Genomic DNA, 14,998 nt, shown 5'->3' on the forward strand with positions numbered 1-14,998 from the left:
CATTTCACTGCACCTGTGACAATATATATATTTTGTGACACCATGGGCTGTGCCATTGAGGCATTCTTCCTTTTGAAGTAGTCAATTTTCTTCTTCACCATTGGCTGACCCCTCCTGATGACCCAGTTGGACACGACTCCAAAGGGGTCATCAGGAGGGATCAGCCAATGAAGTTGAAAGTCCCACCCAGTTTAGTCCCACCCAGTTTAATACATTTAAAATGGTGAAAGCCCTCAATGGTGTTGCCCACTGAGGAGTGGAATGGAATGCACCTGGAACTCACTTCCTCTTGAAGACGTCCATTGAATTAAGAAAGCAGTTTCAGGGGGTTTGGATTGGGAGTGGTGGTAGCTGTGGGTTTGGATTGGTAGTGATGGTGGCTGGGGAAACATGGAGAGGCCAGAGAGAGCCATACTTGTAAATTGTGCTAAGGAGAAGAACGCTGCCTAAAACGTCCTTTTTGGCCACTAGAGGCCCCTATCATCCTCTATGAGGAGTGCCCTCATTGCCCTTTCCATCATGGCCGCCTGGAGTGGCCTGCTTGCCGCTCATAACGCATGCGCAATGATTACAAACAAATGTTTGAAAGAAATTTACCGCGAAACTGGTAAGTCAAGTTACAAACGTTTGTTTTAAGTGTTTTAACTATTGTTATTCTCCGACATTGGACCTTAACTGCAACGAGAAATTGCACCTCTAAACTGTTCTACTAAATCGCCTTGTGTATAAAATGTAAAAAAAAAAAAAAAAAAGTATTTCGCTAGCTGTTGTTGACAAAACAAACTACATCCGTGTTTCGTCTAGGAGGTGCTCATGTTAGTTAGCTTTCAGATTGTATATCATTATATATTTAGCGGCTATATTATTTTTCCCCCACTTTTCCCGTGTATGCCTTGATTAGCTGTCTGTCTCTTTTTCCTAGTTGAAATTATGAAGCCTGTCCGGGGATCGGAACGCGCCTCCTCCAAGGCACCTAAAGGCAAGAAGACAGGCGAGCCAAATAAGCCCGGTATAAAGACACGTCAACGGAGAGTATCTCAGGTGAGAAAGTTCTGAAGAATTAAACCTCTGAGAGGATACGGTTCTCCTTTTTGTTTTCATCACATCATTCTGTCTTCGTGTACCCTCTTCAGGAGGAGCCCCAGCCAGGAACCAGCAGCCAGATCCCTCAGCCAAAACCACAGAAGAAGAAGAAGAAAGGTGGCACAGTTGCAAGTCCCAGGAAGCTGAAAGGTCAGGAGAAGTGGAAACCGCTGACCAAGTCCTCCATTACGGCTCTAGACAACATACTGGGACTGTCTATACTGTGAGTAACATCCTCCATGGTTCTTGACTGGGCCGGTCTATACTGTGAGTAACGTCCTCCATCATGGTTCTTGACTGGGCCGGTCTATACTGTAACGTCCTCCATCATGGTTCTTGACTGGGCCTGTCTATACAGTGAGTAGCACCCAGGAAGTCGACTGTGAATCTCGGCCACTGTTCATCTGTCTAGGAGAACCGAGGCGCTGTAATGGCCACTGGCCCATCGGTGAACTGACGCTTGAATAGCCCTGGTTTAAGGTTTCCCTGGGTTGTTGTTACTAACTGATTCATTTTTAACCCTCTCTCCTTTTCTCGCTCTCTCAGGTCTGTTCTGGCCGGAAGACGGACTAACAAAGAGGAATCGCAGAAACATCTGAACATGGTGAAAAACAGGTGAGAGAACAGAACTCTGTGTAGGACTGGGGACAGTGGACCTACTATGATCAGTGTCGCCCTGTACTGAGGGATAAGCCCCTCAATAGATGCACTTATGTCACCCAAAATACTGGATTATTTTCATATACAGTACCAGTCAAAAGTTTGGACACCACCTTCCAGAATTGTTCTTTATTTTTACTATTTTCTACATTGTAGAATAATAGTGAAGACATCAACACTATGAAATAACACATATGGAATCATGTAGTAACCAGAAAAATATTAAACAAATCAAAATTGATTTTATATTTTATATTCTTCAAAGTAGCCACCCTTTGCCTTGATGACAATGTTGGACACCCTTGGAATTCTCTCAACCAGCTTCATGAGGAATGCTCTTCCAACAGCCTTGAAGGAGTTCCCACATATGCTGAGCACTTGTTGGCTGCTTTTCCTTCACTCTGCGGTCCAACTCATCCCAAACCATCTCAGTTGGGTGATTGTAGAGGCCAGGTTATCTGATGCAGCGCTCCATCACTCTACTTATTGGTCAAATATCCCTGACACAGCCTGGAGGTGTGGTGGGTCATTGTCCTGTGGTAGCCATGCTTGTTAAGAGTGCCTTGAATTCTAAATAAATCACAGACAGTGTCACCAGCAAAGCACCATCACACCTCTTCCTCCATGCTTCACGGTGGGAAACACACATGCGGAGATCATCCGTTTACCTACTCTGCGTCTCACAAAGACACAAACGGTTGGAACCAAAAATGTCTAATTTGGACTCATCAGACCAAAGGACAGATTTCCATCGGTCTTATGTCCATTGCTCGTGTTTCAAGCAAGTCTCTTCTTATCGGTGTCCTTTAGTAGTGGTTTCTGTGCAGCAACAGTCTTCTCTGAACAAATCATTTTATTTGTCAAATGCGCCGAATACAACAGGTGTAGTAGACCTTACAGTGAAATGCTGAATACAACAGGTGTAGTAGACCTCACAGTGAAATGCTGAATACAACAGGTGTAGTAGACCTTACAGTGAAATGCTGAATACAACAGGTGTAGTAGACCTTACAGTGAAATGCTGAATACAACAGGTGTAGTAGACCTTACAGTGAAATGCTGAATACAACAGGTGTAGTAGACCTCACAGTGAAATGCTGAATACAACAGGTGTAGTAGTCCTCACAGTGAAATGCTGAATACAACAGGTGTAGTAGACCTCACAGTGAAATGCTGAATACAACAGGTGTAGTAGACCTCACAGTGAAATGCTGAATACAACGGGTGTAGTAGACCTCACAGTGAAATGCTGAATACAACAGGTGTAATAGACCTCACAGTGAAATGCTGAATACAACGGGTGTAGTAGACCTCACAGTGAAATGCTGAATACAACAGGTGTAGTAGACCTCACAGTGAAAAGCTGAATACAACAGGTGTAGTAGACCTCACTGTGAAATGCTGAATACAACAGGTTTAGTAGACCTTACTGTGAAAAGCTGAATACAACAGGTGTAGTAGACCTTACTGTGAAAAGCTGAATACAACAGGTGTAGTAGACCTCACAGTGAAATGCTGAATACAACAGGTGTAGTAGACCTTACAGTGAAATGCTGAATACAACAGGTGTAGTAGACCTCACAGTGAAATGCTGAATACAACAGGTGTAGTAGACCTCACAGTGAAATGCTGAATACAACAGGTGTAGTAGACCTCACAGTGAAATGCTGAATACAACAGGTGTAGTAGACCTTACAGTGAAATGCTGAATACAACAGGTGTAGTAGACCTTACAGTGAAATGCTGAATACAACAGGTGTAGTAGACCTTACAGTGAAATGCTGAATACAACAGGTGTAGTAGACCTCACAGTGAAATGCTGAATACAACAGGTGTAGTAGACCTCACAGTGAAATGCTGAATACAACAGGTGTAGTAGACCTCACAGTGAAATGCTGAATACAACAGGTGTAGTAGACCTTACAGTGAAATGCTGAATACAACAGGTGTAGTAGACCTTACAGTGAAATGCTGAATACAACAGGTGTAGTAGACCTTACAGTGAAAAGCTGAATACAACAGGTGTAGTAGACCTCACAGTGAAAAGCTGAATACAACAGGTATAGTAGACCTTACCGTGAAAAGCTGGGGTACAGGCTGGTCGGCGTGCTGGGGTACAGGCTGGTCGGCCTGCTGGGGTACAGGCTGGTTGGCGTGCTGGGGTACAGGCTGGTCGGTGTGCTGGGGGTACAGGCTGGTCTGTGTGCTGGGGTACAGGCTGGTCTGTGTGCTGGGGTACAGGCTGGTCGGCGTGCTGGGGTACAGGCTGGTCGGCGTGCTGGGGTACAGGCTGGTCGGCGTGCTGGGGTACAGGCTGGTCGGCGTGCTGGGGTACAGGCTGGTCGGCGTGCTGGGGTACAGGCTGGTCGGCGTGCTGGGGTACAGGCTGGTCGGCGTGCTGGGGTACAGGCTGGTCGGCGTGCTGGGGTACAGGCTGGTCGGCGTGCTGGGGTACAGGCTGGTCGGCGTGCTGGGGTACAGGCTGGTCGGCGTGCTGGGGTACAGGCTGGTCGGCGTGCGGGGGTACAGGCTGTTCGGCGTGCTGGGGTACAGGCTGGTCGGCGTGCTGGGGTACAGGCTAGAGGTGCCTATATAATTAACAGTGAGTTGCAGCAGAGTAAAAACAAAGGGGGGGGGGTGTCAATGTGGACATTTTGATTAGATGTTCAGGAGTCTTATGTCTTGGGGGTAGAAGCTGTTGAGTCCTGTTGATGTTAAAGGAGAGAGACTCCCTGGAGCAGCAGTAGGAGGAGTCTTATGTCTTGGGGGTAGAAGCTGTTGAGTCCTGTTGATGTTAAAGGAGAGAGACTCCCTGGAGCAGCAGTAGGAGGAGTCTTATGTCTTGGGGGTAGAAGCTGTTGAGTCCTGTTGATGTTAAAGGAGAGAGACTCCCTGGAGCAGCAGTAGGAGGAGTCTTATGTCTTGGGGGTAGAAGCTGTTGAGTCCTGTTGATGTTAAAGGAGAGAGACTCCCTGGAGCAGCAGTAGGAGGAGTCTTATGTCTTGGGGGTAGAAGCTGTTGAGTCCTGTTGATGTTAAAGGAGAGAGACTCCCTGGAGCAGCAGTAGGAGGAGTCTTATGTCTTGGGGGTAGAAGCTGTTGAGTCCTGTTGATGTTAAAGGAGAGAGACTCCCTGGAGCAGCAGTAGGAGGAGTCTTATGTCTTGGGGGTAGAAGCTGTTGAGTCCTGTTGATGTTAAAGGAGAGAGACTCCCTGGAGCAGCAGTAGGAGGAGTCTTATGTCTTGGGGGTAGAAGCTGTTGAGTCCTGTTGATGTTAAAGGAGAGAGACTCCCTGGAGCAGCAGTAGGAGGAGTCTTATGTCTTGGGGGTAGAAGCTGTTGAGTCCTGTTGATGTTAAAGGAGAGAGACTCCCTGGAGCAGCAGTAGGAGGAGTCTTATGTCTTGGGGGTAGAAGCTGTTGAGTCCTGTTGATGTTAAAGGAGAGAGACTCCCTGGAGCAGCAGTAGGAGGAGTCTTATGTCTTGGGGGTAGAAGCTGTTGAGTCCTGTTGATGTTAAAGGAGAGAGACTCCCTGGAGCAGCAGTAGGAGGAGTCTTATGTCTTGGGGGTAGAAGCTGTTGAGTCCTGTTGATGTTAAAGGAGAGAGACTCCCTGGAGCAGCAGTAGGAGGAGTCTTATGTCTTGGGGGTAGAAGCTGTTGAGTCCTGTTGATGTTAAAGGAGAGAGACTCCCTGGAGCAGCAGTAGGAGGAGTCTTATGTCTTGGGGGTAGAAGCTGTTGAGTCCTGTTGATGTTAAAGGAGAGAGACTCCCTGGAGCAGCAGTAGGAGGAGTCTTATGTCTTGGGGGTAGAAGCTGTTGAGTCCTGTTGATGTTAAAGGAGAGAGACTCCCTGGAGCAGCAGTAGGAGGAGTCTTATGTCTTGGGGGTAGAAGCTGTTGAGTCCTGTTGATGTTAAAGGAGAGAGACTCCCTGGAGCAGCAGTAGGAGGAGTCTTATGACTTGGGGGTAGAAGCTCTTGAGGAGCTTTTTGGTCCTAGACTTGGTGCTCCGGTACCGCAGAGAACAGTCTGTGACGTGGATGGTTGGGGCCTTCCTCTGACAGTGCCTGGTATGGAGGTCCTGGATGTCAAGAATCTTGGCCCTGGTGATGTAGTGGGCCGTATGCACTACCCTCTATAGGGTCTTCCTCTGACACCGCCTGGTATAGAGGTCCTGGATGTCAAGAATCTTGGCCCTGGTGATGTACTGGGCCGTATGCACTACCCTCTATAGGGTCTTCCTCTGACACCGCCTGGTGTAGAGGTCCTGGATGTCAGGAAGCTTGGCCCCAGTCATGTACTGGGCCGTAAGCACTACTCTCTGTAGCGCCTTACGGTCAGAAGCTGAGCAGCTGCCATACCAGGCGGTGAGGCAACCGGTCAAGATGCTCAAAAAGTTCTAGTTGCACCATCAAGAGCATCTGGGGACCCATGCAAAATATTTTCAGTCTCCTGAGGGGAAAAGGTGTCGTCGTGCCCTCTTCACAACTGTCTTGGTGTGTTTGTACCATGATCAGCTCCTTTGTCTTGCTCACATTGAGAGTTTTGTTGTCCTGGCAACACACTGCCAGGTCTCTAACCTCCTCCCTATATGCTGTCTCAATGTTTTGTCGGTGGTCAGGCCTACCTTCGATAGGTCGTTGGAGATGTGGACTTGAACCGTTCCACTTCAGTCCTGTTGATGTTAATGGGGGCCCTCTGTTCAGTCCTGTTGATGTTAATGGGGGCCCTCTGTTCAGTCCTGTTGATGTTAATGGGGGCCCTCTGTTCAGTCCCGTTGATGTTAATGGGGTCCCTCTGTTCAGTCCCGTTGATGTTAATGGGGGCCCTCTGTTCAGTCCCGTTGATGTTAATGGGGGCCCTCTGTTCAGTCCCGTCGATGTTAATGGGGGCCCTCTGTTCAGTCCCGTCGACGTTAATGGGGGCCCTCTGTTCAGTCCCGTCGACGTTAATGGGGGCCCTCTGTTCAGTCCCGTCGATGTTAATGGGGGCCTGTTCAGCCCTCTTTTTCCGCAGTCCACGATCAGCTCCTTTGTCTTGCTCACATTGAGAGGTTGTTGTCCTGGCAACACACGGCCAGGTCTATGACCTCCTCCCTGTTGAGGGGCCTTAATGTTGAGGATCAGCGTGGCAGATGGGGTGGCAGGTAGCCTAGTGGTTAGAGGGTTGGGCCAGTAACCGAGAGGTTGCTGGATCGGTTCCTCGAGCTGACAAGGTACAAATCTGTCGTTCTGCCCCTGACAGGCAGTTAACCCACTGTTCCTAGGCCAGTTAACCCACTGTTCCTAGGCCAGTTAACCCACTGTTCCTAGGCCAGATAACCCACTAGACCAGCTAACCCACTGTTCCTAGACCAGATAACCCACTAGACCAGTTAACCCACTGTTCCTAGACCAGTTAACCCACTGTTCCTAGACCAGTTAACCCACTACACCAGTTAACCCACTGTTCCTAGACCAGATAACCCACTAGACCAGTTAACCCACTGTTCCTAGACCAGTTAACCCACTAGACCAGTTAACCCACTGTTCCTAGACCAGTTAACCCACTAGACCAGTTAACCCACTGTTCCTAGACCAGCTAACCCACTGTTCCTAGACCAGCTAACCCACTGTTCCTAGACCAGCTAACCCACTGTTCCTAGACCAGCTAACCCACTGTTCCTAGACCAGCTAACCCACTGTTCCTAGACCAGTTAACCCACTGTTCCTAGACCAGTTGTTCCTGGGCCGTCATTGTAAATAAGGATTTGTTCTTAACTGACTAGTTGAATAAAGGTTAGATGCATAATATACACCTGGAGGTCTGTGACAGAAACACGACCGTTCTAAAGTTTAGGGTCACTTAGAAATGGCCTCGTTTTTGAAAGAAAATAAACATTTTTTTTGTCCATTAAAATAATATCAAATTGATCAGAAATACCGTGTAGACATTGTTCATTTTGTAAATTACTATTGTAGCTGGAAACTGAAAAAAATGAATATCTACATAGGTGTACAGAGGCCCAATTATCAGCAACCATCACTCCTGTGTTCCAATGGCACGTTGTGTTTAAAAAAAAAATTAATTTTATTTAACCAGGTAGGCTAGTTGAGAACAAGTTCTCATTTGCAACTGCGACCTGGCCAAGATAAAGCATAGCAGTGTGAGCATACAACAAAGAGTTACACATGGAGTAAACAATTAACAAGTCAATAACACAGTAGAAAACAAAGGGGGAGTCTATATACAATGTGTGCAAAAGGCATGAGGAGGTAGGCAAATAATTACAATTTTGCAGATTAACACTGGAGTGATAAATGATCAGATGGTCATGTACAGGTAGAGATATTGGTGTGCAGAAGAGCAGAAAAGTAAATAAATAAAAACAGTATGGGGATGAGGTAGGTGAAGAAGGGTGGGCTATTTACCAATAGACTATGTACAGCTGCAGCGATCGGTTAGCTGCTCAGATAGCTGATGTTTGAAGTTGGTGAGGGAGATAAAAGTCTCCAACTTCAGCGATTTTTGCAATTCGTTCCAGTCACAGGCAGCAGAGTACTGGAACGAAAGGCGGCCAAATGAGGTGTTGGCTTTAGGGATGATCAGTGAGATACACCTGCTGGAGCGCGTGCTACGGATGGGTGTTGCCATCGTGACCAGTGAGCTGAGATAAGGCGGAGCTTTACCTAGCATGGACTTGTAGATGACCTGGAGCCAGTGGGTCTGGTGACGAATATGTAGCGAGGGCCAGCTGACTAGAGCATACAAGTCGCAGTGGTGGGTGGTATAAAGTGCTTTAGTGACAAAACGGATGGCACTGTGATAGACTGCATCCAGTTTGCTGAGTAGAGTGTTGGAAGCCATTTTGTAGATGACATCGCCGAAGTCGAGGATCGGTAGGATAGTCAGTTTTACTAGGGTAAGCTTGGCGGCGTGAGTGAAGGAGGCTTTGTTGCGGAATAGAAAGCCGACTCTTGATTTGATTTTCGATTGGAGATGTTTGATATGAGTCTGGAAGGAGAGTTTGCAGTCTAGCCAGACACCTAGGTACTTATAGACGTCCACATATTCTAGGTCGGAACCATCCAGGGTGGTGATGCTAGTCGGGCATGCGGGTGCAGGCAGCGACCGGTTGAAAAGCATGCATTTGGTTTTACTAGCGTTTAAGAGCAGTTGGAGGCCACGGAAGGAGTGTTGTATGGCATTGAAGCTTGTTTGGAGGTTAGATAGCACAGTGTCCAAAGACGGGCCGAAAGTATATAGAATGGTGTCGTCTGCGTAGAGGTGGATCAGGGAATCGCCCGCAGCAAGAGCAACATCATTGATATACACAGAGAAAAGAGTCGGCCCGAGAATTGAACCCTGTGGCACCCCCATAGAGACTGCCAGAGGACCGGACAGCATGCCCTCCGATTTGACACACTGAACTCTGTCTGCAAAGTAATTGGTGAACCAGGCAAGGCAGTCATCCGAAAAACCGAGGCTACTGAGTCTGCCGATAAGAATATGGTGATTGACAGAGTCGAAAGCCTTGGCAAGGTCGATGAAGACTGCTGCACAGTACTGTCTTTTATCGATGGCGGTTATGATATCGTTTAGTACCTTGAGTGTGGCTGAGGTGCACCCGTGACCGGCTCGGAAACCAGATTGCACAGCGGAGAAGGTACGGTGGGATTCGAGATGGTCAGTGACCTGTTTGTTGACTTGGCTTTCGAAGACCTTAGATAGGCAGGGCAGGATGGATATAGGTCTGTAACAGTTTGGGTCCAGGGTGTCTCCCCCTTTGAAGAGGGGGATGACTGCGGCAGCTTTCCAATCCTTGGGGATCTCAGACGAGATGAAAGAGAGGTTGAACAGGCTGGTAATAGGGGTTGCGACAATGGTGGCAGATAGTTTCAGAAATAGAGGGTCCAGATTGTCAAGCCCAGCTGATTTGTACGGGTCCAGGTTTTGCAGCTCTTTCAGAACATCTGCTATCTGGATTTGGGTAAAGGAGAACCTGGAGAGGCTTGGGCGAGGAGCTGCGGGGGGGGCGGAGCTGTTGGCCGGGGTTGAAGTAGCCAGGCGGAAGGCATGGCCAGCCGTTGAGAAATGCTTATTGAAGTTTTCGATAATCATGGATTTATCAGTGGTGACCGTGTTACCTAGCCTCAGTGCAGTGGGCAGCTGGGAGGAGGTGCTCTTGTTCTCCATGGACTTCACGGTGTCCCAGAACTTTTTGGAGTTGGAGCTACAGGATGCAAACTTCTGCCTGAAGAAGCTGGCCTTAGCTTTCCTGACTGACTGCGTGTATTGGTTCCGGACTTCCCTGAACAGTTGCATATCACGGGGACTATTCGATGCTATTGCAGTCCGCCACAGGATGTTTTTGTGCTGGTCGAGGGCAGTCAGGTCTGGGGTGAACCAAGGGCTGTATCTGTTCTTAGTTCTGCATTTTTTGAACGGAGCATGCTTATCTAAAATGGTGAGGAAGTTACTTTTAAAGAATGACCAGGCATCCTCAACTGACGGGATGAGGTCAATGTCCTTCCAGGATACCCGGGCCAGGTCGATTAGAAAGGCCTGCTCACAGAAGTGTTTTAGGGAGCGTTTGACAGTGATGAGGGGTGGTCGTTTGACTGCGGCTCCGTAGCGGATACAGGCAATGAGGCAGTGATCGCTGAGATCCTGGTTGAAGACAGCGGAGGTGTATTTGGAGGGCCAGTTGGTCAGGATGACGTCTATGAGGGTGCCCTTGTTTACAGAGTTAGGGTTGTACCTGGTAGGTTCCTTGATGATTTGTGTGAGATTGAGGGCATCTAGCTTAGATTGTAGGACTGGCGGGGTGTTAAGCATATCCCAGTTTAGGTCACCTAACAGAACAAACTCTGAAGCTAGATGGGGGCGATCAATTCACAAATGGTGTCCAGGGCACAGCTGGGAGCTGAGGGGGGTCGGTAGCAGGCGGCAACCGTGAGAGACTTATTTCTGGAGAGAGTCATTTTCAAAATTAGTAGTTCGAACTGTTTGGGTATGGACCTGGAAAGTATGACATTACTTTGCAGGCTATCTCTGCAGTAAACGGCAACTCCTCCCCCTTTGGCAGTTCTATCTTGACGGAAGATGTTATAGTTGGGTATGGAAATCTCTGAATTTTTGGTGGCCTTCCTGAGCCAGGATTCAGACACAGCAAGGACATCAGGGTTAGCAGAGTGTGCTAAAGCAGTGAGTAAGACAAACTTAGGGAGGAGGCTTCTGATGTTGACATGCATGAAACCAAGGCTTTTTCGATCACAGAAGTCAACAAATGAGGGTGCCTGGGGACATGCAGGGCCTGGGTTTACCTCCACATCACCCGCGGAACAGAGAAGGAGTATTATGAGGGTGCGGCTAAAGGCTATCAAAACTGGTCGCCTAGAGCGTTGGGGACAGAATAAGAGGAGCAGGTTTCTGGGCATGGTAGAATATATTCAGGGCATAATGCGCAGACAGGGGTATGGTGGGGTGCGGGTACAGCGGAGGTAAGCCCAGGCACTGGGTGATGATGAGAGCGGTTGTATCTCTGGACATGCTGGTAGTAATGGGTGAGGTCACCGCATGTGTGGGAGGTGGGACAAAGGAGTTATCAGGGGCGTGAAGAGTGGAACTAGGGGCTCCATTGTGAACTAAAACAATGATAACTAACCTGAACAACAGTATACAAGGCATATTGACATTTGAGAGAGACATACAGCGAGGCATACAGTAATCACAGGTGTTGAATTGGGAAAGCTAGCTAAAACAGTAGGTGAGACAACAGCTAATCAGCTAGCACAACAACAGCAGGTAAAAAGGCGTAGACTAGGCAACGGGGCCAACAGATAAAACAAACAAGCAGAATGGAGTACCGTGATTAATGGACAGTCCAGCGTGCATCAGCTATGTAGCCAAGAGATCAGTGTCCAGGGGGCAGCGGTGGATGGGGCAGGGAAGCTGGACTGGCGAGTGTTATCCAGGTTTTAAAAAACTAACAATGACTAAATAGCTTGTAGCTAGTTAGCTGGTTAGCTTCTGGAGGTTCTTGAGTGTGTTCTAAAAATAATAATAGCGATTCCGTATCACATTGGGTGAGGCAGGTTTCCGGAAGGTATAAACAAATTAAAAGTCAAAAGAGATAGAAAGTAAATGTGGGTCCGGTGAGCGTTTGGGACGCGGCGATTCAGGCGGTTAGCAGGCCTGTGCTAACAAGCTAACAGTTTGTAGGCCCGGGCTAGACAAGGTAGCAGTTAGCGGACCGGAGCTGGACAAGCTAGCAGTTAGCAGGATGAATTAGCAAGCAGGGAGATAGCGAGGGCTAGAGAGTTAGCCTTTGGGGGACGTCGCGATGGGGTGAGTCTGTTTATTCCTCTTCATGCGGTGACATCGATAGACCGGTCGTGGGCCCGGGTATTGTAGCTCAGGAGTATGCTACGGTGGTAGCGCAGGCCGGGCTAGCTTCAAGCTAAGTGGGTGGAAACGCTAGCCAGGGGTAATCATCCGGGGTTGCGGTTTAGCTAGATAGCTAGTTGTGAAGATCCAGCTGAAAAATGTTCCGTTTGCGGTGGGAATCCGGGGATGAATCCGGGGATGAAAAATAAATAGGTCCGTTATGCTCTGGTTAGAGTCGCGTTGTTTCCGAACTACAGGTTAGCTGATGACCGGTTAGCTGAAGACCGCTAGCATAGCTGGTGGTTAGCTGGCTAGCTTCAGTTGAGGGGTTCCGAAGTAAATATAAATACTTTAGGAAAAATAGCTACATTGGGTGAGTCAGGTTGCAGGAGAGTATTTGGAAGCTTAGGTTTAGCAAAATGTTTTTAAAGGGATAGCTATGTAAAAAACGAAAAATATGTAAAAAACGAAATATACAGGGACACGACACGACGACTTGGAACCTGTTGGCTACTCCTGTGTTCCAGTGGCACGTTGTGTTAGCTAATCCTGTGTTCCAGTGGCACGTTGTGTTAGCTACTCCTGTGTTCCAGTGGCACGTTGTGTTAGCTACTCCTGTGTTCCAGTGGCACGTTGTGTTAGCTACTCCTGTGTTCCAGTGGCACGTTGTGTTAGCTACTCCTGTGTTCCAGTGGCACGTTGTGTTGGCTACTCCTGTGTTCCAGTGGCACGTTGTGTTGGCTACTCCTGTGTTCCAGTGGCACGTTGTGTTAGCTACTCCTGTGTTCCAGTGGCACATTGTGTTAGCTACTCCTGTGTTCCAGTAGGACGTTGTGTTAGCTACTCCTGTGTTCCAGTGGCACGTTGTGTTAGCTACTCCTGTGTTCCAGTAGGACGTTGTGTTAGCTACTCCTGTGTTCCAGTGGCACGTTGTGTTAGCTACTCCTGTGTTCCGCTGGCACGTTGTGTTAGCTAATCCAAGTTAATACTTTTAAAAGGCTAATTCATCATTAGAAAACCCCTTTTAGCAATTATGTTAGCACAGTTGAAAACTGTTCTGATTTTAAAGAAGCAATAACACTGGCTGCCTTTTAGACGAGTTGAGTATCTGGAGCATCAGCATTTGTGGATTCGATTACAGGCTCAAAATGGCCAGAAACAAATAACTTTCTTCTGAAACTCGTCAGTCTATTCTTGTTTTGAGAAATTAAAGCTATTTCATGCGAGAAATTGCCAAGAAACTGAAGATCTCGTACAACGCTGTGTACTACGCTGTGTACTACTCCCTTCACAGAACAGAGCAAACTGGTTAGTGTCTAGTTTAAGAAACAGACACCTCACAAGTCCTCAACTGGCAGCTTCATTAAATAGTACCCGCAAAACACCAGTCACAACGTCAACAGTGAAGAGGCGACTCCGGGATTCTGGCCTTCTAGACATTTTTATTGTAGCGCCATCGGCAGCGATTACAGCCTCAAGTCTTCTTGGGTCTGATGCTACAAGCTTGGCACACCTGTATTTGGGGAGTTTCTCCCATTTTCTTTTCTGCAGATCCTCTCAAGCTCTGTCAGGTTGGGTGGGGGGCGTCGCTGCACAGCTATTTTTAGGTCTCTCCAGAGATGTTCGATGGGGTTCAAGTCCGGGCTCTGGCTGAGCCACTCAAGGACATTCAGACTTTTTTGATACCTTTCCCCAGATCTGTGCCTCGACATAATCCTGCCTCGGCGCTCTACGGACAATTCCTTCGACCTCATGGCTTGGTTTTTGCTCTGACATGCACTGTCAACTGTGGGACCTTTATATAGACAGGTGTGTGCCTTTCCATATCATGTCCAATCAATTGAACTTACCACAAGTGGACTCCAATCAAGTTGTAGAAACATCTCAAGGATGATCAATAGAAACAGGATGCACCTGAGCTCAATTTCGAGTCTCATAGCCAAGGGTCTGAATACTTACGTAAATAAGGTATTTGTTTTTTCTAAAAAATAAAGTTTTTGCTTTATCATTATGGGATGTGTGTAGATTAAGGCTGTAACGTAACAAAATGTGGAAAAAGGGGAATGGGTCTGAATGCTCTGTGTATGTATATGTGTTGAGTCTACTGCAAGATGTCTTTCTTGGCTAACCACATTGACTGCATTCTGGTTCCAGGTTCCTGTCTAAACTGGCTCAACTGTCAGTGCCAATTCAGAAACAGGAAATGATGAGTCATTCTTCTCGTCAACACCAGGAAGAGACGAGGAAGTCAGCCGTTGGCAAGAAGATCCTCACCAAGCTGGTGGTGAGACACTGGAAGGGGAGTGTGTGTGTGGTTATCGTCTGATGTTGCTCCTGTGTGTCCAGGCGGATCTGGGTGCTGTTGTGGGCTCTCTAGAACAGCTAGAGAAGGATTGTGTGTGTGTGGTTCTCGTCTGATGTTGCTCCTGTGTGTCCAGGCGGATCTGGGTGCTGTTGTGGGCTCTCTAGAACAGCGAGAGAAGGAGAGAGACTCCCTGGAGCACCAGTGTTTTAACCTCAGACAACAACTGGAGCAGCAGGAGGAGAGTAACCAGCAGGTAAGACAGATCTGGGTTAAAATACTACTTCAAATATCTCATAGGTAGTTCCGTAGGCCTTTCCCACAGCCGGGCCATTCCGTGGGCCTTTCCCCACGGCCGGGCCGTTCCGTGGGCCTTTCCCCACGGCCGGGCCGTTCAGTGGGCCTTTCCCCACGGCCGGGCCGTTCCGTGGGCCTTTCCCCACGGCCGGGCCGTTCCGTGGGCCTTTCCCCACGGCCGGGCCGTTCCGTGGGCCTTTCCCCACGGCCGGGCCGTTCCGTGGGCCTTTCCCCACGGCCGGGCCGTTCCGTGGGCCTTTCCCCACGGCCGGGCCGTTCCGTGGGCC

The 14,998-nt window shown here is 48.3% G+C and overlaps 1 protein-coding gene across 4 annotated transcripts in view; it reads left to right on the top strand.

Annotated features, from left to right (window-relative positions):
* Window positions 1–239: 239 nt before the first annotated feature.
* The window catches only part of LOC109887978 (centromere protein Q), a 23,437-nt gene continuing 8,678 nt past the window's right edge, over window positions 240–14,998 (top strand). Inside the window, exons 1-6 of one of the 4 annotated variants that reach the window (XM_031815927.1) lie at window positions 240–607; window positions 923–1,041; window positions 1,134–1,306; window positions 1,630–1,698; window positions 14,267–14,396; window positions 14,551–14,670. In XM_031815927.1, the coding sequence (XP_031671787.1) occupies window positions 490–607; window positions 923–1,041; window positions 1,134–1,306; window positions 1,630–1,698; window positions 14,267–14,396; window positions 14,551–14,670 (729 nt within the window). In that variant the 5' untranslated portion in view covers window positions 240–489. Of the gene's footprint in view, window positions 608–649; window positions 816–922; window positions 1,042–1,133; window positions 1,307–1,629; window positions 1,699–14,266; window positions 14,397–14,550; window positions 14,671–14,998 lie in introns of those variants that run through there. The other 3 variants (XM_031815928.1, XM_031815929.1, XM_031815930.1) reach the window with 3 other exon arrangements.

Source organism: Oncorhynchus kisutch, unplaced genomic scaffold (genome assembly GCF_002021735.2).
Source record: "Oncorhynchus kisutch isolate 150728-3 unplaced genomic scaffold, Okis_V2 scaffold700, whole genome shotgun sequence".
In the NCBI taxonomy this organism is placed as follows: domain Eukaryota; kingdom Metazoa; phylum Chordata; class Actinopteri; order Salmoniformes; family Salmonidae; genus Oncorhynchus; species Oncorhynchus kisutch.